Below are 27038 nucleotides of genomic sequence, written 5' to 3' on the forward strand. Positions count from 1 at the left end.
CAGCCTCTTCCACACTGCCTTCCTGAGGTCATGCCAGCCTCTTCCACACTGCCTTCCTGAGGTCATGCCAGCCTCTTCCACACTGCCTTCCTGAGGTCATGCCAGCCTCTTCCACACTGCCTTCCTGAGGTCATGCCAGCCTCTTCCACACTGCCTTCCTGAGGCCATGCCAGCCTCTTCCACACTGCCTTCCTGAGGTCATGCCAGCCTCTTCCACACTGCCTTCCTGAGGCCATGCCAGCCTCTTCCACACTGCCTTCCTGAGGCCATGCCAGCCTCTTCCACACTGCCTTCCTGAGGCCATGCCAGCCTCTTCCACACTGCCTTCCTGAGGCCATGCCAGCCTCTTCCACACTGCCTTCCTGAGGTCATGCCAGCCTCTTCCACACTGCCTTCCTGAGGTCGTGCCAGCCTCTTCCACACTGCCTTCCTGAGGCCGTGCCAGCCTCTTCCACACTGCCTTCCTGAGGTCATGCCAGCCTCTTCCACACTGCCTTCCTGAGGTCGGGCACCGGCATGGAGCTCTGTTTCCTCTTCTCCTCCCTAAGGTTGTAATCTGGCTTTCCCCTGATCTTTCTATTGTCTCCACTTCACCAGTGATTTCCTCCTTTTTGTCCAGAAATAGGTCAGGATAAGAAATTCCTCTTTTTACTTCTTTAGGCTTCTTGTTAACAAAGTAAAACAAGGTTAAACACCTTATTCAATGCTCAGCCTTTGTTTTGAGTCTGGGTCTTGCTCTGTTGCCCAGGCTGGAGTACAGTGGCTCCAGCGATTCCCCTACCTCAGCCTCCCGAGTAGCTGGGACCACAGGTGTGTGCCATCGCACCCAGCTAATTAAAAAAATAAAAATCTGTAGAGACAAGGTCTCGCCATGTTGTCCAGGCTGATCTCGAACTCCTGGGCTCAAGTAATGCATCCTCCTCGGCCTCTCAGAGTGCTGGGATTACAGATGCGAGCCCCTGCACCCACCCAAAGGTCAACTTTTAACTGCCTGAAATTCTGATAGGTCAGAGAGATGAATTCTCTCGTTCACAACACACAGTCAGAATTACCTTGGCTTAGGAGTTCAGGGCACAGAACATTGGTGTCACACAAACATGGGCTCAAAAGCTGCAATTACGCAGTGGCATTTTGTGGATTTTTTTTGTAGAGATGGGATCTTACTAGGTTGCCCATGCTGGTCTCAAACTTCTGGCCTCAAGCAGTCCACCCACCTCAGCCTCCCAAAGTGTTGGGATCACAGGCGTGTTTTGAGTCTTGGGGACCAACTGAGATTCTCTTCTCCTCTTTATCTTCTGTATCCAATCCAGACCCTGCCATTTCTTTTTTTCTGGTGCCTCTTGGGTTTGCTCTTTTCTCTCCTTTCCCATTCTCTTACATTAAACAACACTCCTCTTGTCATGCTCCAAAACCTCAAATCTGAACTTTTACTTCTCCTATCGCAGAAACTTCCCACACTCTGCTTATTACCCCTCTACCTTCACCACCAAATTGTAAATTCTGTGAGAACAGAAACCCAGTTTTTTGAATTTGCTGTTGTGTCCTCAATTTCCATCACAAACACGTTCTAACATTGACAGTTGAATGAATGAATGAATGAATGAATGAGTTCTTGAATTGCTACGACTGCCTTTAAAATTCCAGTAAACTTTTGCTGCCATCAGCAGGTGAATATAAAACACTGCTCACAGGCCAAGGCACCATGACTCATACCTGTTATCCCAGCACTTTGGGAGGCCGAGGTGGGAGGATGGCTTGAGGCCAGGAGTTTGAGACCAGCCTGGGCAACATAGTGAGACCCCATCTCCACAGAAAAATTACATAAAATAAAATAAAATAAAATTAAGGCTAGGTGCAGTGGCTCATGCCTGTAATCCCAGCACTTTTGGAGGCCAAGGAGAGTGGATCACACGAGGTCAGGAATTCAAGACGAGCCTGGCCAACATGGTGAACCCCATCTCTACGAAAAATACAAAAATTAGCAGGTGTGGTGGTGTGCACCTGTAATCCCACCTACTTGGGAGGCTGAGGCAGGAGAATCACTTGAACCCAGGAGGCAGAAGTTGCAGTGAGCCAAGATCGTGCCACTGAACTCCAGCCTGGGTGACAGAGCGAGACTCCATCTCAAAAAAAAAAAAAAAGTTTTATTGCAATGCTCAGGGCAGTATGCATTGTTATAGAAAATAAGTAATTTGTGTTTTTAAAACGTATAATTCATCCCACCACTTTGGGAGACTGAGGCAGGCGGATCACGAGGTCAAGAGACCGAGATCACCCTGGCCAATATGGTGAAAGCCCGTCTCTTCTAAAACTACAAAAAATTAGCCAGGTGTGGTGGCGGGCACCTGTAATTCCAGCTATTCAGGAGGCCGAGGCAGGAGAATTGCTTGAACCCGGGAGGCGGAGGTTGCAGTAAACCGAGATTGTGCCACTGCACTGCAGCCTGGGTGACAGGGTGAGACTCTGTATCAATCAATCAATAAATACATAAATAAAATAAGTAAATAAAATACTGTTCATGATATTCTGCTCCTGTGAGAGGCTCGCTGCTCCTCCTCACTGCGGCCCTATGGCTTCCTGTCTGGCACCTTCAGTTGCTCCTTTGTCTCCTCCTTGGATGCCTTCTCTTTTGCCTTCTTACCAAAACCAACTCATTCGTGAGGATCCAGCTCAAGCTCTACCTCCTCTGTGAAGCCCCTGAACCTTTCCCACCAACACAGACCTCTGCCTTCTTTGATCATCTGCTGGTCTTCAATTTAATGCTTTAACGATTCCACTTGTATGGATCCTGTCTACCCACCCAGTTTAAGTATCTTTGAAGATAGCTATACTTTTTAGGTCTTTTGCATCCTCCACACTTCTCGTCTAAAGCTGCGTCCACTCTGACTCGTCTTCCTAACCTGCCAGGCAGGGTCTTTTTGTTTTTTAAACTTTAAGTAGGCTAGGTTGGACATGGTGGCTCATGCCTGTAATCCCAGCACTTTGGGAGGCTGAGGCAGATGGATCACAAGATCAGGAGATCGAGACCATCCTGGCTAACACGGTGAAACCCCGTCTCTACTAAAAAAAGACACAAAAAACTAGCCGGGCGCGGTGGCGGGCGCCTGTAGTCCCAGCTACTCGGGAGGCTGAGGCAGGAGAATGGCATGAACCCGGGAGGCAGAGCTTGCAGTGAGCCGAGATCGCGCCACTGCACTCCAGCCTGGGCGATAGAGCAAGACTCCGTCTCAAGAAAACAAACAAACAAACAAACAAAACAAAAAACTTTAAGTAGGCTATGTGGAGGTCGAGTTAGATATCTTCGGAACAAGCCTTAGATATCTTTTTCCGTTTGAAGGGAATTTTTTTTCTTTTTCTCCAATTTTGTTATTGTGAGTGCATGAAGGCATATTCTTTTTTTTTTTTTTTTTGAGGCGGAGTCTCGCTCTGTCGCCCGGACTGGAGTGCAGTGGCCAGATCTCAGCTCACTGCAAGCTCTGCCTCCCGGGTTTACGCCATTCTCCTGCCTCAGCCTCCCGAGTAGCTGGGACTACAGGCGCCCGCCACCTCGCCTGGCTAGTTTTTGTATTTTTAGTAGAGACGGGGTTTCACCGTGTTAGCCAGGATGGTCTCGATCTCCTGACCTCGTGATCCGCCCGTCTCGGCCTCCCAAAGTGCTGGGATTACAGGCTTGAGCCACCGCGCCCGGCCATGAAGGCATATTCAACAGCTCCTTGCTCCCCTGCCTCTCCTGCACCATCCAACATCTCACTGCAGTATCCAGCAACCCACAGGCCTGCTGGGCATGGTGGACAGTCCCCAAGATCAGGTTATCCATGTCAAAATATCGAGTGGTTGATGAGTGCTCCAAGTAGGCACTAGAGCCCGTGAGAGCACTCAGAAGTTTCTGCACAAGCTCAGTGGATTTGAGCCCTCATCATGGTTCATTGCTATGTGAGTCAAGGGTTGGTCATAGGTCCTGCCTTGGACCATCATTTCAGGAAGCAGGGCAGCTACAGCAGCAGTCCTCAACGTTTTTAGCACCAGGGATCCATTTTGTGGAAGACAGTTTTTCCATAGAATGGGGGTAGGGGTTGGTTTTGGGATGAAACTGTTCCACCTCAGATCGTCAGGGATTAGAGTCTCATAAGGAACACACAACCTAGATCCCTGGTATGTGCAATTCACAGTAGGGTTTGTGCTCCTGTGAGACTTTAATTCCCCTGCTGCTCTGACAGGAGGCGGTAAAGCTGGCTTGCCTGCTGCTCACTTCCTGCTGTGTGGCCCCGTTCCTAACGGGCCATGGACAGGTACCGGTCTGCGGCCAGGGGGTTGGGGACCTCTGGACTACAGTCTCCTCCACCTGCACAAGATCTGAGAAGTCAGACTATCCAGAACAAGAGGGGCAGGAACTTCCTTGTCTCACTGAGGATCTTCGGTCACTCCCAACTCTCAGTGGGCATTTGACTCACATGGTGATCATCTTAAAATGCAGATTCTGAGTCAGTGATTTGAGATGGGACCTGAAATCTTGCAATTGTAACAAGCTCCCAGATGATACCAATGGCGATGTTGATGCTGCCTGTCTGTGGACCACACTTTGAGTAGCAAGGGTCTAGAATATGGACATCTCCTTTTCCAGTGAACTTTAGCAAGTAAGGAGCATTTCAAGGAAGACTCCTCCCATGCACACTGTCATTAGTTGCAGCATCTCTTGTGGCAATCAGGCTAAATCTGTCTTTAATTCTTTTTCAAACAGCATATCCAAGTTTTGCAATCATAAGCACCAGCCAGGAGAATATATATTCCATGCAGAAAATGGTGATGCCCAATTTACCAAAATGTTCACGCTGAATATAAGAAGTAAGTTAAATTGCCAAGAATTTAATTTTTATTTTTTAATTCCTTAATTTTTTATTAGTCTTAACTAGGAAGAGCTAAGTAATGGCTTAGAAGGGGTATTACAAAACTGTTTTTGTATGCTGAAGTGTTTTGAAATTTTACTCTCATATCTACTGCCATTGGTCATATATCTCTTTATTTTTTATGTTATTTTGTTTTGTTTCATTTTTAACACCAGGTCTCACTCTGTCATGTAGTCTGGGGTGCCATGGCACAATCATAGATCCCCATAGCTTCAAATTCCTGGGCTCAAGTCATCCTCCTAACTAAGCCACCCGAGTAGCTGGGACTAAGGCACGGTCCCCCATGCTTAGCTAATTTTAAAACCATTTTTGTAGAGAGGGGGCCTCCCTTTGTTGCCCAGGTTGATCTCAAACTCCTGGCCTCAAGGGATCCTCATACCTTGGCCTCCCAAAGTGCTAGGATTACAGGCGAGAGCCACTGCACCTGGCCATATATCTCTTTCTGTGTGTATCCTCAGAGGCTGAAAGACTTATTTCACATTGTCTCTGAATATGAATTAGTGTTGTGACTTTATTGATTTTAGTATTTTGAAAGGGCATGTTAAGGAAAGGCTGAAAGTCATTTCATCTCTCATTTATTTGTTTTTAATAATTTTCATTTCTTTGGCTTACAAAACAATGAGAAGTCCAACTTCTCCTGAAGCTAAGAATCATTTTAAGACATGCAAGCAGGTGGAGGTCTGTACCTCAGCTCTCTCCAGGGGGAGGCTGGCAATGGAAAAACGGTGTGTAGCAGAGAGGTGTCAAGGCTGCCCAACCGGAAGGTTGCATGGCAAGGAGGAAAGAAGAAATTACCGGAGGTCTGGAGTCATTCTGAATGAGACATCCTCCCAGAAGCACAAACTGCCCTGGAGTAAATGGGTAGCCTGTACCGTAGGCAACTTTGAAACTATTTCCAGAAAGTGCCATGCTCCATGAGCTTATTTTATTTTATTATTTTCAGAGACAAGGTCTTGCTATGTTGCCCAGGCTGGTCTTGAACTCCTCGGCCCAAGTGATCCTCCCACCTTGGCTTCACAAAGTGTTGGTATTATAGGAGCGAACCACTCTGCCCAGCCAGTGAGCTTATTTCACACGTTTTCTTTTCTGTAGGGAAACCTCAAGTGCTTGCGGAAGCATCAGCGAGTCAGGCGTCCTGTTCCTCGGATGGATATCCATTACCATCTTGGACCTGGAAGAAGTGTTCAGACAAGTCTCCCAAGTAATAAGGACATTGATGTCTCTTATAATGGAAGAACATAAAACTCTGACATATTGACTCTTTCATGAACACAGTTTAAGAAGAAATGATGAAATATTTAAAATGCTAATGTAGGCCGGGCACGGTGGCTCAAGCCTGTAATCCCAGCACTTTGGGAGGCCGAGACGGGCGGATCACAAGGTCAGGAGATCGAGACCATCCAGGCTAACACGGTGAAACCCCGTCTCTACTAAAAAAAGACACAAAAAACTAGCCGGGCGAGGTGGCGGGGACTTGTAATCCCAGCTACTTGGGAGGCTGAGGCAGGAGAAAGGCGTGAACCCGGGAGGCGGAGCTTGCAGTGAGCTGAGATCCGGCCACTGCACTCCAGCCCAGGCGACAGAGTGAGACTCTGTCTCAAAAAAAAAAAAAAAAAAAAAAAAAAAAAAAAAATGCTAATGTTCTCAATCAACCATAATTCTCAATGGTCATAGATTGTTTCTGATAGCTTATACTGGATGAATCTCTTTTAGAACTCGCTGCAGAAACTCCGACTTCCCATCTGATGACAGCTCACCTGTCTAAAGTCTTTGTCATTTTTTTTTCCAGCTGCACAGAAGAGATCCCAGAAGGAGTCTGGAATAGAAAGGCTAACAGAAAAGTGTTTGGACAGTGGGTGTCGAGCAGCACTCTAAACATGAGTGAGGCCATAAAAGGGTTCCTGGTCAAGTGCTGTGCATACAATTCCCTTGGCACATCTTGTGAGACGATCCTTTTAAACTCTCCAGGTACAATAGTTGCTATTGTAATACTCCACCATCAGGAATTCCCCACTAGAAGTTAGTCCCCATCGCTGACTTTTACTTGGGGAATTTTACAGGAGAGTATAGGGTCAGTGTGTGAGAAAAGGTTTCTTGAGTCAGGCAAGAATCCCCAGACAGACTGTTTTGCAGGTTGGGGCGGAGTCCTGCCTGTGCCCTCGTGACTTACCTGTCACAGTGATGGGGAGAAGCAGAAACTCCTGGTGTGGCGAATCTCCATGCAAAGATCTAACTTTAGAGAGACAGATTTTGTCACTTGGAGTCTCTGTCATTTTCCCTTTTGATTAGCTTCCTTATTTGTCCTTATCCTGCTGTTTTATAATTTTTGGTTTGCTTTTTAGAGCCCTCCTAAGTTAAACAATTCTGAAACCTGGCTGCCCACCCTAATAATTAGGATCACCAACCTCACAAAACTGACTTCTCCACTTTTATGTGAGACCTTCAGAAAAGGGATATGAACTTCTTTTTTCTCTGATTTGTACATCCTGTAGGTTTAAATCCATGGTTTTTGTTGTTGTTTTTGAGATGGAGTCTCGCTCTGTCGCCCAGGCTGGAGTGCAATGGCGTGATCTTGGCTCACTGTAACCTCTGCCTCCAGGGTTCAAGCGATTCTCCTGCCTCAGCCTCCCAAGTAGCTGGGATTACAGGCACCTGCCTCCACGCCCAGCTAATTTTTGTATTCTTTTGTAGAGATGGGGTTTCACCATGTTGCCTGGGCTGGTCTTTAATTCTTGGATTCAAGTGATCCTCCCACATTGGCCTCCCAAAGTGCTGGGACTGCAGGCGTGAGCCATCATGCCTGGCCCAGATGTAATTCTTGTAACCCTAGTAAATGGTTTTAAAGAATGGATTCAGAATAATCTGCAATTTCTAGGGAGGAAACGTGTCCTTTACAGAGACATTGCCTGATTGTCTGTGGGGAGTAGAGTATATGCAGAATGGTTGTGAGGACTGACAATGATTATTACTGAAACAGGATGGGAGAGATTATAATGAGTTGTCCACTATTTATAAAGTCACACAGGAATTCTGTTTCATCATCGCTGAGTGACACTCTTTTGTTGCAGGCCCCTTCCCTTTCATCCAAGACAGCATCTCATTCTATGCAACAATTGGTGTTTGTCTCCTCTTCATTGTCGTTTTAAGCATGCTGATTTGTCACAAGTACAAAAAGGTAAAAGCAAAGGTAAAAATTCAGTGTTCTTTCCTCCATCTGCAGAACGGCCTCTTCCTAACTGACTCATCATTTCATCTCTGAAGCAATTTAGGTATGAAAGCCAGCTACAGATGGTACAGGTGACCGGCTCCTCAGATAATGAGTACTTCTACGTTGATTTCAGAGAATATGACTATGATCTCAAATGGGAGTTTCCAAGAGAAAATTTAGAGTTTGGTAAGAGTGGAATGTGCCAAATGTTTCTGCAGCATTTCGTTTCCATTGGGAAATCTTTACAATGCACGTACTCACCATTTGTCTTTGCAGGGAAGGTGCTGGGATCAGGTGCTTTTGGAAAAGTGATGAACGCAACAGCTTATGGAATTAGCAAAACAGGAGTCTCAATCCAGGTTGCGGTCAAAATGCTGAAAGGTACAGTATAGTGGAAGAACAGCAACAAAGATGCACAAAAATAGGAGGCACGGTTTCCCACCCATGCCTTCTTCTCTTTTCCATCCTTTCAATGGTTACTGTTTGTCCTGTTTCGAGGCTAAAAATGGAGTGGATTGGGATGAGTGTCAACCCAGTCATGAATACAAAATTCAAGTCATAAGTACAAAACTCCACCTCTTCTTCCACTTCTCTCTTTGTTTATTTTTATTTTATTTTATTTTATTGAGATAGGGTCTCACTCTGTCACCTAGGCTGGAGTACAGCAGTGTGATCATGGCTCACTGCAGCCTCCACCCCCTGGGCTCAGGCTCCTCAGCAGCTGGGGATACAGGCGCGCACCACCACGCTCAGCTGATTTTTGTATTTTTGGTGAAACGGGGTTTCACCATGTTGCCTAGGCTGATCTGAGCTCAAGCTATCTGCCCGCCTCGGCCTCCCAAAGTGCTGGGATTATAGGTGTGAGCCACTATGCCAGGCCTATTTAGCTTTTATAGGCTTTGATATTTGGGGATACAGTTGCCACAGGCAGAAGTTCTTTCTTACGTCTGTGTTGTTGTTGTTTTGTTTTATTTTTAGAGACAGGATCTTGCTCTTTTGCCCAGGCTAGAGTGCTGTGATCATAACTCACTGCAACTTCGACCTCCTTGGCTCAAGCGATCCTCTCACCTCAGCCTTATGGGAGTGTGCCAATACAATTGGCTCATTTTTTTTTTTTTTTTTTGTAGAGATGGTGTCTCACCATATTGCCCAGGCTGGTTGCAAACTCCTGGCTCAAGTGAGGCTGCCTTGGCCTCCTAAAGTGCTGGAATTACAGGTGTGGGTTGAAACAGACTCTGGGTAGGATAGTAAATTGGGGCCCTTCGTATCCTAACTTCATTGCTCCATCCATTCCGATCTGGCGTCCAGTCCCATTGTTGGCCTCCCCATTACCACTGCTGACTCAGCAAAAGCACCTCCAGCTGGCTCTCTTGCTAAGGTCAACAGTGACCTCAAACCAAGCCTGCTAGATATTTGTCAGTCCTCATTACTTGATTGTTCAGCATGAATTGATGCTGTTGACTCTTCTCTCCATCTAGAAACTTTCTTTCTTTGGGTTTTGTGTCGCCGTATTCTGGTTTTCCTCCCACCCTTCTGCCCTTCTCAGTCCTTTGTGAGCTCATCTTCTTCCATCCAGCTTTTGTTTTTGTGGCTATTTTTGAAACACAGCCTTGCTCTGTCACCCAGGCTGGAGTTCAGTGATGTGATCTCAGCTCACTGCAACCTCCACTTCCCAGGCTCAAGCCATCCTCCCACCTCAGGCTCCTGAGTAGGGGGAACTACAGGCTTATGCCACCATGCCTGGCTAATTATTGTATTTTTGGTAGAGACGGGGCTTTGCCATGTTGCCTAAGCTCCATCCAGCTTTTTAGGGGGCATCCCTGTAGGCTTGCTCCTGGACCGCCTTGCATTTCTGCTCCACACACTCAACACAGTCCATCCCCACTATGCCCATGATGTCCTCCCATACACCAATGGCCCTCATGCTTGCATCTCACTTCGGAGCTTCAGGTTCATATATTAAATGTTTGGATGTCTCAAAGTTCCCTTTAACACAGTGTATCCAAGGTGAATTCCCTTAACCCTGGCCCTGCACTAGCAGTCCTCTCTGTGACTGGTAATGAATGCCAGTGAATAAATAACCACATTCTATATAGTTGGGCACACTAGAAACTCGTGACTTTTCCTTGACACCTTCCTCTTTCTAACACCATGTGAGCCAATCCTATGAGGTTTCCGCTTAGTGTCTCTTGATTCCATCCTCGTCCCTCCGTCTCTATTACCACCACCCTAGTTCAAGGCTGTCTCCTGGACGAAAGCTTCCAAAGCAAGTTCCTGTATCCACTCTTGCCTCCCTTTGGTTTCTCCATGCTGAGGTCCAAGTGACAGTGATGAAAGGCTAAGCAGATCAAATGGCTTTCCTACTTCGCATTTCCTCCACCACCTGCATGGCTAGGCCACCGCCACCTCCCCACCTCTTGCTCTCAGCACCCACAGCACTGGCCTTCTTTCAGTTCCCCCAGCACTGTCCTCCCGCCCACTGTGGGGCCTTTGCACAAGTGGATCCTTCTGCTTCCCCTTCCCCTTTCATGTAGGTATCTCCCACTGCAACCTCAGATCTCAGCTTAAACACCACTTCCTCTGTCTCACACCACAGACAATATTGAAGCCCTTGCAATGTGCGACGTTAACTCTCTGCAGACTTTCCCCCACAGAATCCGTCACCTTTGTCACGACATGTGTTTAATATCCAGTTGCTGTCCCATGGGTCCAGTAGCCCCTGTACCTCATGAGGGCAGGGTCTGTGTCTGTGGTGCTGTGCTCTCTCCTTTTTCGACCTCTGTGCACTCTTTCACAACCCTCGGCACCGTTCTCCTCCCGCTCCACCATGGCCAGCTCCAGTTTTTCTTCAGGACTCAGTTTAGACATTGAATGCTCCTTTCTCCACCCCTCCAAGGCTAAGGTAGCTGTCCCTTTTGACCCTACATAACCCCTACATTCCTTTGCCAGTTTGCATTTTTTCTTTTTCTTTTCTTTTTTTTTTTTGAGATAGGGTCTCAGTCTGTCACCCAGGCTGGAGTGCAGTGGAGTGATCATAGCTCAATGCAAGTTTGAAGTCCTGGGTTGAAGTGATGGTCTGTCCACAGCCTTTGCAGTAGCTGGAACTACACGCATGCACCACCACGCCCAGCTAATTTTTATTTTATTTTATTTTTAAGTAGAGATGAGCTCTCGCTATTTTGCCCAGGCTGGTCTCGAACTCCTGGGTACCAGCAATTCTCCCGCTTGCCTCAGCCTCCCAAGATGTTGGGATTACAGGCCCACACCTTGCCTGCCATATTGCATTTATGGCACTGTATTGTAATGGCTTATTTACTTCTCTGCCTTCTCCAGGAGACTGTAAACTCCAGGAAGACAAGAGTTGTGTCTTGTTTATCCTTCATTCCCCAGTGTCTAGGATATTGGCTCTTACACAGTAGGCACTCAATAAATACTTATTGAATGACTGAATGAAAGAGGTAATGGTATATGAAAGTACTTAGAAGAAGCAAAGCATGCTGAAAAATATAAGATATTATTTTAGTCATGAGGAATAGGACATGAACAAGTGAAAGCCCCGGATCCCTGTCCAGCGTGAAGCTGAAGACATGACGTATTCCGGGGTCCCAGTGCCCACAGGAAATCCCACCCCCAAGCCAAAATCTTGGAAACAAGGATACCCCGAGAGCTTGCCCAAGCCAAAATAGAGGATGTCTGCACTGGAGAAGCTGCTATAAAGGTTAGGATGCCCTCCTGCACAAAATAATGGAATCTGGAAATCGAACCAAATCTTCATTGAATGTAAAGAAGAGTTAGTATATCTGGAAGAAAAAATCCGTTCACAGAGGGGTGGTGCCTGGAGCCTGGACAGGGAAGTCCAGAGACCCTGCCCTTGCCCCTGTGGCTGCCTGGGCTCCCCTGACCAACTGCACATCAGCCACAATGACAGGACCCCTGGATTCCACGGTGACTTTCCTCGCACTGTGCTTCTAAGCCAGGTTATGAGTACAGTTTGCTGAGCTCTCTAGAATTCTCCCTAGAGAGAGAATGCATTGGCCAACCAATATGTTCCAGCCTGCTTGGCAGTTTTATTTCTCAATGTCAATTAATGGGTCTCTTGAGCACTTGGTAGTGCGAATTAGTTCTCTTTGACCTCCTCCCATTGGGCTTGCTGGCAAATCTAATGTTCTAGACCTGAGGGCCACGGGTTAGAGTCAACCACGCTCATGACACTGCTATCTTATCTCTCTCTGACTACGACAAATCCAAGAGTTCAAACAAACAAAAAGCGGATTTCTCCCTTCTGTTAACTTGTACTGAGGAAGAAAAGCATGTGTTATTATTTTGTTTGCTAGTTTTGAGGGCCAACTGTAAGGATTTTTATTTTGGTAGGTAGAGGAAAGTCCTGTTGAAAGGTGTGTCACCAGATTCAACATTTATACTGTAGCCTTTGTTTTGTTTTTTTTTGTTTTGTTTGAGACAGAGTCTCACCTGTCACCCAGGCTGGAGTGGTGCAGGGACTCGATCTCGGCTCACTGCAACTCCGCCTCCCCAGTTCAAGGGATTCTCTTGCCTCAGCCTCCTGAGTAGCTGGAATTACAGGTGCGCGCCAGCATGCCCAGCTAATTTTTTGTATTTTTAGTAGAGACACCATGTTGGCCACCATGTTGGCCAGGTTAGTCTTCAACTCCTGACCTCAAGTGATCCACCTGCCTTGGCCTCCCAAAGTGTTGGGATTACAGGTGTGAGCCACTGCACCCAACCCTATACTACACTCTGAATTCTGCCTTAGGCTGAGCATGGTGGCTCATACCTGTATTCCTAGCACTTTGGGAGGCGGAGTTGGGAGGAGTGCTTGAGTCTAGGAGTTCGAGACCAGCCTGGGCAACATGGTGAGACCCCATCTCTACAAGAAATAAAAAAAATTAGCAGGGCATGATGGTCTGCGCTTATAGTACCAGTTACTTGGAGGACTGAGATAGGAGGATCCCTTGGGCCCAGGAGGCAGAGGCTACAGTGAGCTGAGATTGCGCCACTGCACTCCAGCCTGGGTGATAGAGTGAGACCCTGTGTCAAAAAAAAAAAAAAAAAAGAAAGAAAGAAAACGAAAAGGAGAAATTCTGTCTTAAAGCACAGGATATTGTTTGTTTATTTATTTATTTATTTATTTATTTTGAGATGGAGTTTCACTGTTGTTGCCCAGGCTGAACTGCAATGGTGTGATCTCAGCTAGCTGCAACCTCTGCCTCCCACGTTCAAGCAATTCTCCTGCCTCAGTCTCCCAAGTAGCTGGGATTACAGGTGCCTGCCACCACACCCGGCTAATTTTTGTATTTTTAGTAGAGACGAGGTTTCACCATATTGGCCAGGCCAGTCTCAAACTCCTGACCTCAAGTGATCTACCCACCTTGGCCTCCCAAAGTGCTGGGATTACAGGCATGAGCCACCATGCCTGGCTTCTCTCATAATTTTGAATTTAAGTAAATAATGCAGATTGACTCTAAGCTGAGAAAATTTTTAATTTATTTAATGACATAAAATTTGTATTTTACTTGAGTTTTATGTTTTTAATGCTCCTTTCTTTGACAGAAAAAGCAGACAGCTCTGAAAGAGAGGCACTCATGTCAGAACTCAAGATGATGACCCAGCTGGGAAGCCATGAGAATATTGTGAACCTGCTGGGGGCGTGCACGCTGTCAGGTAACCCACTTCCACGAAAATCAGCTCATCAAAAAGACTGTAGCCTGATGACAAAGAGGATGTTTGTTCTCTCTCTCTTTTTAATTCTTTGCCTTTTCTCAGTCACAATGTGAACTCTCAAACCCAAGTGAAATTAGACACTGAGCACTCTGTAAATCAGAGAGGTCAAAATAAAGAATGCCTCATTCACCTGCTTTGTCGGGATATATTGCATAATTCTCACCTGCTTAAAACAAAAACAGCAACCTTGCAAATACATTTGGTGGTGTCTGTGCTTCTCCCCCAGCTTGGAAGCTGGTGCACAGGCGTGGTGAGAGTGGTTACAGAGCCTGGCCACTCCCCCAGTTGGGCTGCCGTCAAATACGGCACAGCCCAGCTAGGATATCAGACTTTACTTTCCCAGAATTCTCTGGGGGCATGCCCTCTGATCCTCTCTCTTCTGCCTAGAAATGCCCAAATGATGTGCCCAAGGTTCATTCTTTCTGCAGCAGCAGGCCTGGGGCTGGTACTGAAGGAAAGGAAAAAGAAGAAAGTGAATCTGAGAGAAGACTGGGAATATATTTCTCCCTTCTCAAGCAAACGGCAAATTAGCATATAGTTACCAAGTGTTCACCTATAATACACAGCTAGAACATTACTTTCAGTTGCAAACTGGAGAATCCAGGAGGCCAGTGGTATTGGTGAGGCCACATGTACAAACAAGGGCTACAGAGAAAGTCAAGACGATGATGCTTTCCAAAGGAATTTGAGCAAAAGCTGAAACTGAATTTAAAGTATAAGATGAGATAGGCTCAGAAAAAGTTGTACTGTCCCCAAGTCAGTAGAGAACTGAGCCCTCTTAAGAGTATGTTGTCTGTTACATAGACTTCTGAAATAACAGTTTGCTTTGTGTATGCCTATCATTGAAACTGTAACTATTTCAGGACCAATTTACTTGATTTTTGAATATTGTTGCTATGGTGATCTTCTCAACTATCTAAGAAGTAAAAGAGAAAAATTTCACAGGACTTGGACAGAGATTTTCAAGGAACACAATTTCAGTTTTTACCCCACTTTCCAATCACATCCAAATTCCAGGTAAGAGGCTGGGTCAGGGTTTCATAATTACACATCATAAAATGTAGACAAAGTGTGCTGTTCAAACACACTTCGTTGACCAGTTTTTAAAGGCATCGTGTGGTCTGTGGGTCCTGCAACCTAGAGATTTCCTGAATCTTTGCTATAGTTTCCCTGTTGACATGGAACAATGAGCCCCGTCCCTTTCCTTCAGTACAGGTACTATAGCTGAGCTAGCCTCTCTCCACCCATGCCTGCATCACACCCTAGATGCCTATTTAGTTTGGGGAAAGGTGCATTATTCAGTCTTTCAGGACACCTGGTTGCCTCACAGGTATTGGTAGAAAGAATGAAGACTTTTTCCAAAGTCCTTAACATATTCAAAGAGAATAGCTCAGGTCCTGGGACTACCGCGCAGAAGAAAGCTGAACTCAAATTGGATTCTAAAATATTAGGATGGATTGATTGACACGTGATGGGGATACAGTAAAGTAGCAGTAACCCTGTCTCTGCTCTATGTTTATCCTCTGTGTCTGTGGGGACCCTGAGAGATGCTTGGTCCTGCAGGGATTTATTGCTTTAGCGGGCGTAAGTGAGGGCTGTAGGAGTTTGCTGGGATCTCCTCCTCATCCTTGAACTTTCTTGCTAATTACTTGAGCATCATAGCTTTGTGCCTTGGAGCGTTCTTTTTTTTTTTTTTTTTTTTTTGAGACAGAGTTTCACTCTGTTGCCCAGGCTGGAGTGCGATGGTGTGATCTAGGCTCACTGCAACCTCTGCCTCCCGGGTTCAAGTGATTCTCTTGCTTCAGCCTCCTAAGTAGCTGAGATTACAGGCACGCACCACCATGCCTGACTAATTTTGTATTTTTAGTGGAGACAAGGTTTCACCATGTTGGTTAGGCTGGTGTCGAACTCCTGACCTAAGGTGATCCGCCCACCTAGGCCCCGCAAAGTGCTGGAATTACAGGCATGAGCCACGGTGCCTGGCCGAGCCTTGGTGCATTCTTATTTCCCTACCTGTGTGGAAGCTCTCCCTTATTCTGAAGGGTATTTTTTTGTCAGAGACTTTTTTCTTTACCAGGGGCTTTTTAGGGATACATTTGAGAGTCCCACCTTTGTTCTCTTAGAATGTAAGTTTTAGTGCAGGCCTCTGGCCTTCAAGGTCTGACACAGAGACCCAGTGTCTTAAAGCCACCAGGCTCCACGGAGATTCCCATGCACATTCATGTGCAGCTGCCCTTAACCCGTGCAGGCTTGTCACACCAGTCCTCCCCTTTACACTTCTCAGCTCATTGTCTAGAAATGAGAACTCTGTAAAGCCACTCACATTCTGGAACAGTGGGGCTTATCCTACTGAGTCAGATGTGTGTGACCAGCATCCACTGGTCAATACTTAGCCTCTTTGATTCATTCTGTTCATGGGAATATTAAATACACTGAAATTATTCCTTTTGGAATATTTGTGGTCTGAAAGCATGAAGCCATTTCCTAAAGATATGTAAATTGTCAATTGAGTGAAACTCATCTATTGGAATACATTGAATCATGATCTATTTATAATTCCTACAGAGTTCCTCAGGGAAGAACTTTTATATACCTTAAAAGAGATTTATGTTATTGCTATTTATTAATTTCATAGTAAAAAGAAATGAGCTTTACAAAGGCAAACTGGAAAAAAGAAGGATGGTGAAACGCTTACAGAACTCTCGGGAAGATCTGTATTATGTGAGGGAAAGTGGGCTGAGTTCAGAAACCAAAGAATGAGATCGATGTGAGTCCTGGTTCCACTCGAATCATATTTATCTCCCATGCCTAATTTCTCTTTTATAAAATGCCACCCATCTTGTAGGTTGTGGCAAGGATTGAGTGAGGTCGTTTTTGAACTGTAAGAATCTATAGGGAAAACAGGGATTACTTTTATCTTAGACTGGCAAGCCCAGTTACACAGATAGTGTACACAAAAAATGGACAAATGGATGGTGTGCTTTTAATTTAAAAGTCAGTTTATAACTAGAATCCATTTATTTGATGAATTATATTTTTAAAATAAAATGTCTACTGAGAAGAAGAATATAAATAATGAAAAAACAAATTTTTTTAACAGCATGCCTGGTTCAAGAGACGTTCAGATACACCCGGACTCGGATCAGATCTCAGGGCTTCATGGGAATTCATTTCACTCTGAAGGTAATATTTTATTCTAAGTAGTAGCGCTTTAAAATGGAAATGAATGCCAAAGTTTTATGTTAGCTATTTTTTTAAAAGTGTGTAAACACAAAAGCATTTTAAAATTTGTTAAATGGCCGGGCGCAGTGGCTCAAGCCTGTAATCCCAGCACTTTGGGAGGCCGAGACGGGCGGATCACGAGGTCAGGAGATCGAGACCATCCTGGCTAACACGGTGAAACCCCGTCTCTACTAAAAAAATACAAAAAACTAGCCGGGCGAGGTGGCAGGCGCCTGTAGTCCCAGCTACTTGGGAGGCTGAGGCAAGAGAATGGCGTAAACCCGGGAGGCGGAGTTTGCAGTGAGCTGAGATCCGTCCACTGCACTCCAGCCTGGGTGACAGGACGAGACTCCGTATCAAAAAAAAAAAAAAAAAAAAAATTTGTTAATTGTCAGACAGTAGTCAGTTTGTATAATGTAGATTTTACGTCAACATTCAACTAATAAACACTGAGGACTATTTTATTTGGTCAGATTATTCATTTAAAGTCATATACTGATTAGAGCCATCTTATTACCTGAGAAGTGGAAGAGATAATGAGTTCCGCAGTTACATAGAATTTGGATTAACTTCTGCTTACTTCGCTTTCTGCCTGGATGACTTTGGACAAGTTATGCAACCACCAGAATCACAATTTCCTATTTACAAAACAGGCCTAACACTACCTTCCTCACAGGACTGTTAGAAGGAGTAAATGAGGGGCTGGGCGGGGTGGCTCATGCCTGTAATCCTAGCACTTTGGGAGGCCGAGCCAGGCAGGTCACCCGAGGTCAGGAGTTCAAGACCAGCCTGGCCAACATGGCAAAACTCTGTCTCTACTAAAAATACAAAAATTGGCTGGGTATGGTGGTGTACGCCTGCAATCCCAGCTACTTGGGAGGCTGAGGCAGGAGGATCGCCTGAACCCAGGAGGTGAAGGTTGCAGTGAGCCGAGATTGCACCACTGTATTCTAGCGTGGGCAACAGAGCGAGACTTTGACTTAAAAAAAAAAAAAAAAAAAAAAGGCCGGGCGCGGTGGCTCAAGCACTTTGGGAGGCTGAGACGGACGGATCATGAGGTCAGGAGATGGAGACCAGCCCGGCTAACACGGTGAAACCCCGTCTATACTAAAATAAATACAAAAAACTAGCCGGGCGAGGTGGTGGGCGCCTGTAGTCTCAGCTACTCAGGAGGCTGAGGCAGGAGAATGGCATAAACCTGGGAGGCGGAGCTTACAGTGAGCTGAGATCCGGCCACTGCACTCCAGCCTGGGCGACAGAGCGAGACTCCGTCTCAAACAAACAAACAAAAAAAAGGACAGAGTAAATGGAAGAATATGAAATGTACAATACAGTTTATAAAATGGGATAGATGGGCCAGGTGCGGTGGCGCATGCCTGTAATCCCAACACTTTGGGAGGCCAAGGCAGGTAGATCACAAGGTCAGGAGATCAAGACCATTCTGGCTAACACAGTGAAACCCTTTTGTACTAAAAATACAAAAAATTAGCACGAGCCTATAGTCCCAGCTACTCGGGAGGCTGAGGCAGGAGAATCCAGTTACAGCGAGTCGAAATCGTGCCACGGCACTCCGTGAGACTTGTCTCAAAAAAAAAAGCCAAAGGAATCGACGCTTAATTAATATTAATTCGTTTCCCACGGTGACAGCCCTACCTAGTACAAAAGGGAAGGATCTAAAACTCCTGACTAATCAATCAGAAGGTCATCGGTCATCAAAACAATTCCAAAGTTTATCTCTAACCAAAACAAGTTTCCAGTGACCCTTGGTAAGCAGCATAAACAGGTCAGCTCTAATGCTGCTGGGAAGATAATGCCATAGCTTCATGTGTATGTCTTAGCACGTCACCTAACTCTGGCTAGAATAACCTCCCCAAAGAGATTTAATAAGGCAACTTCTTAGGGTTTTGGCAAAAGTGAAGACTGGCTCTATTTTACAGATGAAATTGAATATGAAAACCAAAAAAGGCTGGAAGAAGAGGAGGACTTGAATGTGCTTACATTTGAAGATCTTCTTTGCTTTGCATATCAAGTTGCCAAAGGAATGGAATTTCTGGAATTTAAGTCGGTACGCTCCTTTTAAAGAAAAAACAAACCAAAAAAAAATTCAAAAAGATGTGCTTATATATTTTTCTTGTTTGTTTTAACTCGCATCCCTTAAAGTCTACCGTTTCTCCATCTAGAATGTTGGTAACATCTAGAATGTTACCTTGGCTAACATTCTAGAAGGTAACATCTAGAATGTTACCTTGGCTCTTGGCTAATTGTGGTAGCATAAAGGCTTGGGATCCTCTGTGAGGTCACGGCTAGCACAGCCCTCCCAGCCTGCGCAGAGTCCCCTGAAACTTCCAGGACTGAAGGTCGAGATAGGAAGCCCTCAGAAACCCTTCCTCAAAACAAAGCATGACATTGTCAGTCCCTTTCTGAACGGCTGTTCAGGTTGCGCTCTGCATGTGGGCGTTCACTCAGGGGGTGAGTGGAGGCTGAAACCCAGCCAGCCACCCTGCGTGTCTTTGTCTGATTTGCACCCCACGTGCTGTGGGCTGGCAGCAGCTCTGTAGGCTCACTGCCTCCTCTGTTGCTAACCCCAGATCCATTCAGGCTGTGTTGGTAAGGCCCTGGAGCCTGCCGTGAACCATGGTCTCTACTCCAATTTTACTTTCTTTTTGAACTGCCTTTCCGCCCACTGTTCTCTGGGATTTCAAACGTCTCCTGCCTATAAGCAGATCACAGCCCGCCGTCTGGCTACCTTCCTTCCCCGTTTGCTTGACTTTCATTACCTTCTCTTTATTTCCCAAAATTCTTCCCCTTCATTTTTCTTGCAGTCTTCTAATCTCCTCCTCCTCTTCTCCACCACTTCCTTCCCCTTGCCTCTTCTCTCCTCTTTTCTCTCTGAATTTGGAAAGACTACTTTCAGTTGTGTTTTGTTTTTTCCTTTCTTTTTTTGGAGACAGAGTCTCGCTCTGTTGCCCAGGTTCGAGTGCAGTGGTGCCATCTCGGCTCACTACAACCTCTGCCTCCTGGGTTCAAGCAATTCTCATGCCTCAGCCTCCCATGTAGCTGGGACTATGGGCGCGCACCACCATGCCTGGCTCATTTTTTGTATTTTAGTAGAGATGGGATTTCACCATGTTGCCCAGGCTGGTCTTCAACTCCTGAGCTCAAGCAATCCACCTGCCTCAGTCTCCCAAAGTGCTGGGATTACAGGCATGAGCCACCCCACCCAGGCTTTTTCCTTTAAAAAATTACTGTCTCAGTCAGACATTCATGGTGCGTGTCTGTAGCTCCAGCTACGTCAGAGGCCAAGGTGGGAGGATAGCTTGAGCCCAGGAGTTGGAAACTGCAGTGAGCTAGGATCGCACCACTGCACTCCATCCTGGGTGAGAGAGCAAGACCCTTTCTCTAAAAAATAAAAAAATAGGTGGCTGGGCACGGTGGCTCACACCTGTAATCCCAGCACTTTGGGAGGCCCAGGCGGGCGGATCACGAGGTCAGGAGATCGAGACCATCCTGACTAACACGGTGAAACCCCATCTCTACTAAAAATACAAAAAAAATTAGCCGGATATAGTGCCAGGCGCCTGTAGTCCCAGCTACTCGGGAGACTGAGGCAGGAGAACGGTGTGAACCCGGGAGGTGGAGCTTGCAGTGAGCCGAGGTGGCGCCACTGCACTCCAGCCTGGGCGACAGAGCGAGACTCCGTCTCAAACAATAAATAAATAAATAAACAAATGAAAAACAGGCTGGGCCCAATGGTGTATGTCTGTAATCCCAGTGCTTTCAGAGGGAAGCCCAGGGATTTCCAGGCTGCAATGAGCTATGACTGTACCACTGCCCTCCAGCCTGTCTATTCAAAATAATAATGAAATAAGCTTAAAAGCAATAATAATACAAGTTTTAAAAAATTACTGTCACAATAGTATTTCCCCACCTCTCAACTGCAAGGCCCATTCTTCTCTTCATTTTCCCCACCTGCTGCTTGGATTCTTCTTTCACACGCATCTTGCCCACCTCCGTCTTTCTCTGTTTCACTTACACATCTACAATCCTGCTTTCACAAGCATTTTTTTTTTTTTGAGACAATGTCTTGCTCTGTTGCCCAGCCTGGAGGGCAGTGGTGCGATCTCAGCTCACTGCAACCTTTGCCTTCCAGGTTCAAGCGATCCTCCTGCCTTGGCGTCCCTAGTAGCTGGGGTTACAGGTGTGCACCACCACACTTGGCTCATTTTTTCTATTTTTGTGGGGACAAGGTTTCACTATGTTGGCCAGACTGGACTCGAACTCCTGACCTCAAGTGATTTGCCCGCCTCAGCCTCCCAACGTGCTGGGATTACAGGCGTGAGCCACTGTACCTGGCCCACAAACACTCTTACAGATGTGGGAGAGCACCTACTTAGATTGTCTGGCCTGGTTTGCTGCCCATAGTTAAGTAAATACTCAAACCACTCCCAACTGGTGGTCAAGGCCATTGCTTCCCCTTCAACCCCAGGCTTGTAATACTATGAATTTTTGAAGAACATCCAGTTTCTTAGGCCCTCTATCCTTTTATCTTCACATCAGGCTTCCCCTTTGAATCATGCGTGTCACTGTCCCGTGCTTGTCTCACCCCCGCCCTGATACTCCTCTGGGTACCCCTCCGTTTACTCTATAGGCCCTTGACTTCATCAAACATTTGTTGAGCCCCAGCTACGTGCCAAGCACTGTCCTAGATGCTGGAAATACAGAGTCAGTTATGATATGACTCCTGGGCTCGAAGATCTTATGAATGACAGGGGAGACAGAGACAAGCAGACATGCAAGTCAAAGATGACACAGAGGCCGGAGACTGTGGCTGAGGCCTGTAGTCCCAGCACTTTGAGAGGTCGAGATGGTGGATTGCTTGAGGCCAAGAGTTCAAGACCAGCCTGGCCAACATGGCGAAACCCCATCTCTGCTACGAATAGAAAAATAGCTGGGCATGGTAGTGAACGCCTATAATACCAGCTACTTAGGAGGCTGAGGCATGAGAATTGCTTGAACTGGGAGGCAGAGGTTGCAGTGAGCAGGGATTGCACCACTGCACTCCAGCCTGGGTAACAGAGTGAGACTGTCTCAAAAAAATTTTTTTTAAAAATTAAAAAGTTAAAAAAAACAACACTGTAGCGTGGTAGGTGTTGTGATTGAAGTAAGTTCTGGGAACCCAGGGGAGGGATCTGCACAGCAGACCTGGCTAGGGGAGGGGGAGATGCAGTGGAAGAGGCTTTCTGAAGGAGCGCATGCTTCATGCTTGGACTGATGGAGATTTTTGAAGGAAAAGGAAAACCAGCAGGGAATGTGGGATAGGATAGGGAGCATGGAATCAGGAGGAGGTTTTTTGGATAAAGGTAATGAGTTGAACATACTGAATGTGAGGTGCCTTGGGCAACCAAGTAGAGCTTGGTCTAGCAGACACTTGGACACTCCTGTCTGAAGCTCAAGAGAAATGTTTGGGTTGGAAATAGGGATGTTGGCAATGGTAGTTGCATCCCTAGATTTGGATGAAATGGCTTGGGTGAGGGTGTGGGATGTGAGGATGCAGCCCTCAGGAGTGAGAGTAGGCTCATGCACAAAGCCCCTGAGGGAGACAGGAGCCGGCAGAGCAGTGGGGAGAAAGCAGGAGTGAACCATGCACAGGGTTCCTAGAGGAAGGACCAGAAGCGGGAGGGCCTGGCCACCAGCAGCAGACACCACAGGGAGGTCCCGTCAGATCGACACTGGGTGGGTGCCATGTCAGTCAGTGCGGGCTTTGGCCAGAGCAGCTTGGGCAGACAGGCAGGAGGAGGAGGCAGGTTGCAGACCTGGGGATGAAGCGGGCAAAGTGCAAGTAGACGGCACTGAAAAAACTGGGTATGGAGGAGGGAGCTCTAGAGGGGCTGTGGCACAGGGCTGCTGGCGTTCATGGTGCTTCTTTTTCTTTTTTAAAGATGAAAGAGTGTACATTGGACCTTTGCTGCTAGTCCCTGTTCCCCTTCAGATCTTCCTTAGTAAAGTTCATTTTCTTGTGAGACCCCTTTGATTAACGTCACGACATCTCTCAGCTCAGGGATTCCTAATTCCACTTCAGTAAACCTCTCCAAACTCATTTTTAGCTTTTTGTTTTTCCGATTATTTCCTTCGATATTACTCCATTTATTCCTAAAGCTATTTTCCAGTCAGAAAAGAGATGCTAGCCAGGCGCGGTGGCTCACGCCTGCAATCCCAGCACTTTGGGAGGTCAAGGTAGGTGGATCACCTGAGGTCAGGAGTTCGAGACCAACCTGACCAACATGGCAAAACCCTGTCTCTACTGCAAACACAAAATTAGCCAGGCATGGTGGCACATGCCTGTAATCCCAGCTACTTGGGAGGCGGAGGGAGGAGAATCGCTTAAACCCAGGATGCAGAAGTTGCAGTGAGCTGAGATCACGCCATTGCACTCCAGCCTGGGCAACGAGTGAAACTCCATCTCAAAAAAAAAAAAAGAAAAAGAAAGAAAAGAGATGCTATTTCTCACACCCACAATAACAGTACTGGAGGCCAGCCTCTGAGACTCCCTCTGGAGGCTCAGAGGAGGGCCCCTGTTGGGGAGCCTCTCACTTTTGCTCAGAAGCTGCAAAAGATTCACTCTTCTTTGGCCCCTGGGGATGCTTCAGAAGCTGCACAAATAACTGCAGCCACCATAGCTGCAGAATTAGGTCTCCTATGTTCCCTTTGTTTGTTACACATCATCATGACCGCTCACGGCACGGCCCAGTAAAGATAAGAGGCCTTCTGTCATCGGTACCTCCTACTGAACTTGAGCCTAGAAGAAAGATTGCACTCCAGGATAATATACATCACAGTAAATAACACTCCGGTGTCATTCTTGACAGTGTGTTCACAGAGACCTGGCCGCCAGGAACGTGCTTGTCACCCACGGGAAAGTGGTGAAGATATGTGACTTTGGATTGGCTCGAGATATCATGAGTGATTCCAACTATGTTGTCAGGGGCAATGTGAGGCTGCTATTTCCTACTTATTTTTATGCTGCTATTTTATGTTTTGTCGTTATCGTGGTAAACATCTGCACTCACTGTGGTGCAGTTTTGATTAATGGTAACATCCAAAAAACCCTCACAGCAGTCTGCTTGCTGATGCTTAAAAGGTTTTTCTGCATCTTCAGGGAATCTTCCATCTATAATAGAAGCTGCGCAAAATAGCGTCACATCTGTCCTCGGGCTAGCTAGTCAGAGTAGATCCGTTAGGGGCCTTTGAGTGCAATCCTCACTTTAAAAAACCCCAAATCTCAATGCTTCCACTTACTTCAGTTATCCTAGCTATAAAGTGACTATTGAGTTATGTTTTCAATTATGTGAAAAGCTAGTTGTCACAATAAGGCACTTCAAAACATAGATAACACATAAATACATACAAAATGTTAAAGCTAAATACTTAAATATGAATTAATGAATATTTGTCATCCTTGTACTGTTAACACAGGAAGACCTGAAACATGAGTGAATTGTCCGGGTGCATTGGTGCATGCTTGTAATTCCAATACTTTGGGAGGCTGAGGTGGGCGGATCACGAGGTCAGGAGTTCGATACCAACCTGACCAATATGGCCAAACTCTGTCTCTACTAAAAATACAAAAAATTAGCCGGGCATGGTGGCGTGTGCCTGTAATCCTAGCTGTTTGGGAGACTGAGGCAGGAGAATCGCTTGAACCCAGGAAGTGGAGGTTGCAGTGAGCCAAGATCGCGCCACTGCACTCCAGCCTAGGCAACAAGAGCGAAACTCCATCTCAAAAAAAAAAAAAAAAAAGAGCGAATTGACTTGGTAATAAAAAACTAAGGACAGATGTGTTTACAAAAAGAACTGTTAGAAGTAATAGATGACACAACTGTGTAGTTGAAAATGTGTGTTTTTAAAGAATTACAACACCTGGCTTGGTGCTGGTGGCTCACACCTTTAATCCCAGGCACTTTTTTTTTTTTTTTTTTTTTTTTTTTTGAGACGGAGTCTTGCTCTGTCACCGGGGCTGGAGTGCAGTGGCCGGATCTCAGCTCACTGCAAGCTCCGCCTCCCGGGTTCATGCCATTCTCCTGCCTCAGCCTCCCGAGTAGCTGGGACTACAGACGCCCGCCACCTCGCCCGGCTAGTTTTTTTTTTGTATTTTTTAGTAGAGACGGGGTTTCACAGTGTTCGCCAGGATGGTCTCGATCTCCTGACCTCGTGATCCGCCCGTCTCGGCCTCCCAAAGTGCTGGGATTACAGGCTTGAGCCACCGCGCCCGGCCAATCCCAGGCACTTTGAGAGGCCAAGGTGGGAGGATTGCTTGAGACTGGGAGTTCAAGACCAACCTACGCAACATGGTGAGACACTCGACTGTCTCTATGAAAAATAAAAAACTAGCTGGGTGTGGTGGCACCCGCCTGCAGTCTCAGCTACTCGGAGAGGCTGAAGTGGGAGGATCACTTGAGCCCAGGAGGTCGAGGCTTCTGTGAGCTATGATCATGCCACTGCACTCCAGCCTGGGCAACAGAATGAGACCCGGTCTCAAAAAAGAATTCCCTACTTGTGAAATAATAATCATAATATTAAATGCTGATATAGTGCCTACTATATGCTAAGCATCTAGGTGCTTTATGCATATTAATTCATTTATTCCTCAGAGTACGCACTTGGAAACTGAGGCACAGAAAAGTAACTTGCCCGTGGTTACACAGCACGTGGACTTGAACATGAATAGTCTGAGCCCCGAATCTGTGCTAACCACTGTGTTGTAGTGTTTCCCATGAGGGTTTTGCACTTACCTCATAGCGTTGATGTGGGAAAAAACCAATAAAACCAACATGAAAGCACCTTGTCCAGGGTGAACATCCAGTAAATGTGAAAAGTCAAATTAAACTGTATTTCCACTAGAATCAGATAATCATCTTAGTTGATTTACAGTCTACTCCTAGTCATCATAGACTGCTCATAGTACTCATTCAGTTTCTACCCCACCAGCTGGTTGTCTATTATGTGGGAAAGTGAATTCCATTTGGAACCACAATTAATTTCTTTAATTAATCAAATGAACCAGACCTGCCGGCTTGAATCAATAGCTCATCAGTTTACATATATTTAAAAGAGGGTTTACTTGGCAGATTAAGCATGTGCTGATTAAACGTGTGCTGTGAAGGACTCCTCAACCCATGTAAAAGAAAATCAGTATAGCCAGGCACAGTTGCTCACACCTGTAATCCCAGCACTTTGGGAGGCTGAGGTGGGTGGATCATGAGGTCAGGAGTTCGAGACCAGCCTGGCCAACATGGTGAAACCCCGTCTCTACTAAAAATACAAAAATCAGCTGGGCGTGGTGGTGCGTGCCTGTAATGCCAGCTACTCAGGAGGCTGAGGCAGGAGAATCGCTTGAACCAGGGAGTCTGAGGTTGCGGTGAGCTGAGATAGCGCCATTGCACTGCAGCCTGGGCAACAAGAGCAAAACTCCGTCTCAAAATAAATAAATAAATAAATAAATAAATAAAAGAGAAAGAAAACCAGTACAAAGCTCTGCCCCAGTAACCTGCCCATCTTGTGTCTTGATTCTAGTCTGATACACTAAGTCAAAAGCCCCTTTCATGCTGGTGGAAATTATTAAAGCCACAGAAGCCAGACTGGTATCATTTCTGGAAGTGATGACGTGGGCTCCCCTCCCGACATTCTTGTGGATGACATTTCCACTAAAGGTCTTCCCAGAAATGCTTTAACAGAAGATCTCACCAATTCACTAGTACCCACTTACCCCTAGGCAAGCAACTGGCTATTCCTTAATGGAAAGTACATCTTTCCACTGGAAAGATGGAAAGTTAAACTTACCCATTCCAAGCACAAGCCTTTGTTCAAGAGGAGTTGTGAAGAAATATGCCTTGTGTTTTAGGCTAGTATTATCAGAATGTTAATTTGAAAGTGAAAACCTTTCACGTGAGGAATGTGATTTTCGCAAT

General features: G+C 46.2%; 1 protein-coding gene across 1 annotated transcript in view; it reads left to right on the plus strand.

Annotated features, from left to right (window-relative positions):
- FLT3 (fms related receptor tyrosine kinase 3) overlaps positions 1-27038 on the plus strand; it is a 107176-nt gene that overhangs the window by 66879 nt on the left and 13259 nt on the right. Inside the window, exons 10-20 of the mRNA XM_033236495.1 lie at positions 4739-4842; positions 5997-6105; positions 6694-6872; positions 7973-8079; positions 8166-8298; positions 8389-8493; positions 13681-13791; positions 14715-14868; positions 16952-17034; positions 19011-19138; positions 23940-24062. Coding sequence (XP_033092386.1) covers positions 4739-4842; positions 5997-6105; positions 6694-6872; positions 7973-8079; positions 8166-8298; positions 8389-8493; positions 13681-13791; positions 14715-14868; positions 16952-17034; positions 19011-19138; positions 23940-24062 — 1336 coding nt within the window. The remainder of the gene's footprint in view (positions 1-4738; positions 4843-5996; positions 6106-6693; positions 6873-7972; positions 8080-8165; positions 8299-8388; positions 8494-13680; positions 13792-14714; positions 14869-16951; positions 17035-19010; positions 19139-23939; positions 24063-27038) is intronic.

This window comes from Trachypithecus francoisi, unplaced genomic scaffold (genome assembly GCF_009764315.1).
Source record: "Trachypithecus francoisi isolate TF-2019V2 unplaced genomic scaffold, Tfra_2.0 Contig01461, whole genome shotgun sequence".
Classification (NCBI taxonomy): Eukaryota; Metazoa; Chordata; class Mammalia; order Primates; family Cercopithecidae; genus Trachypithecus; species Trachypithecus francoisi.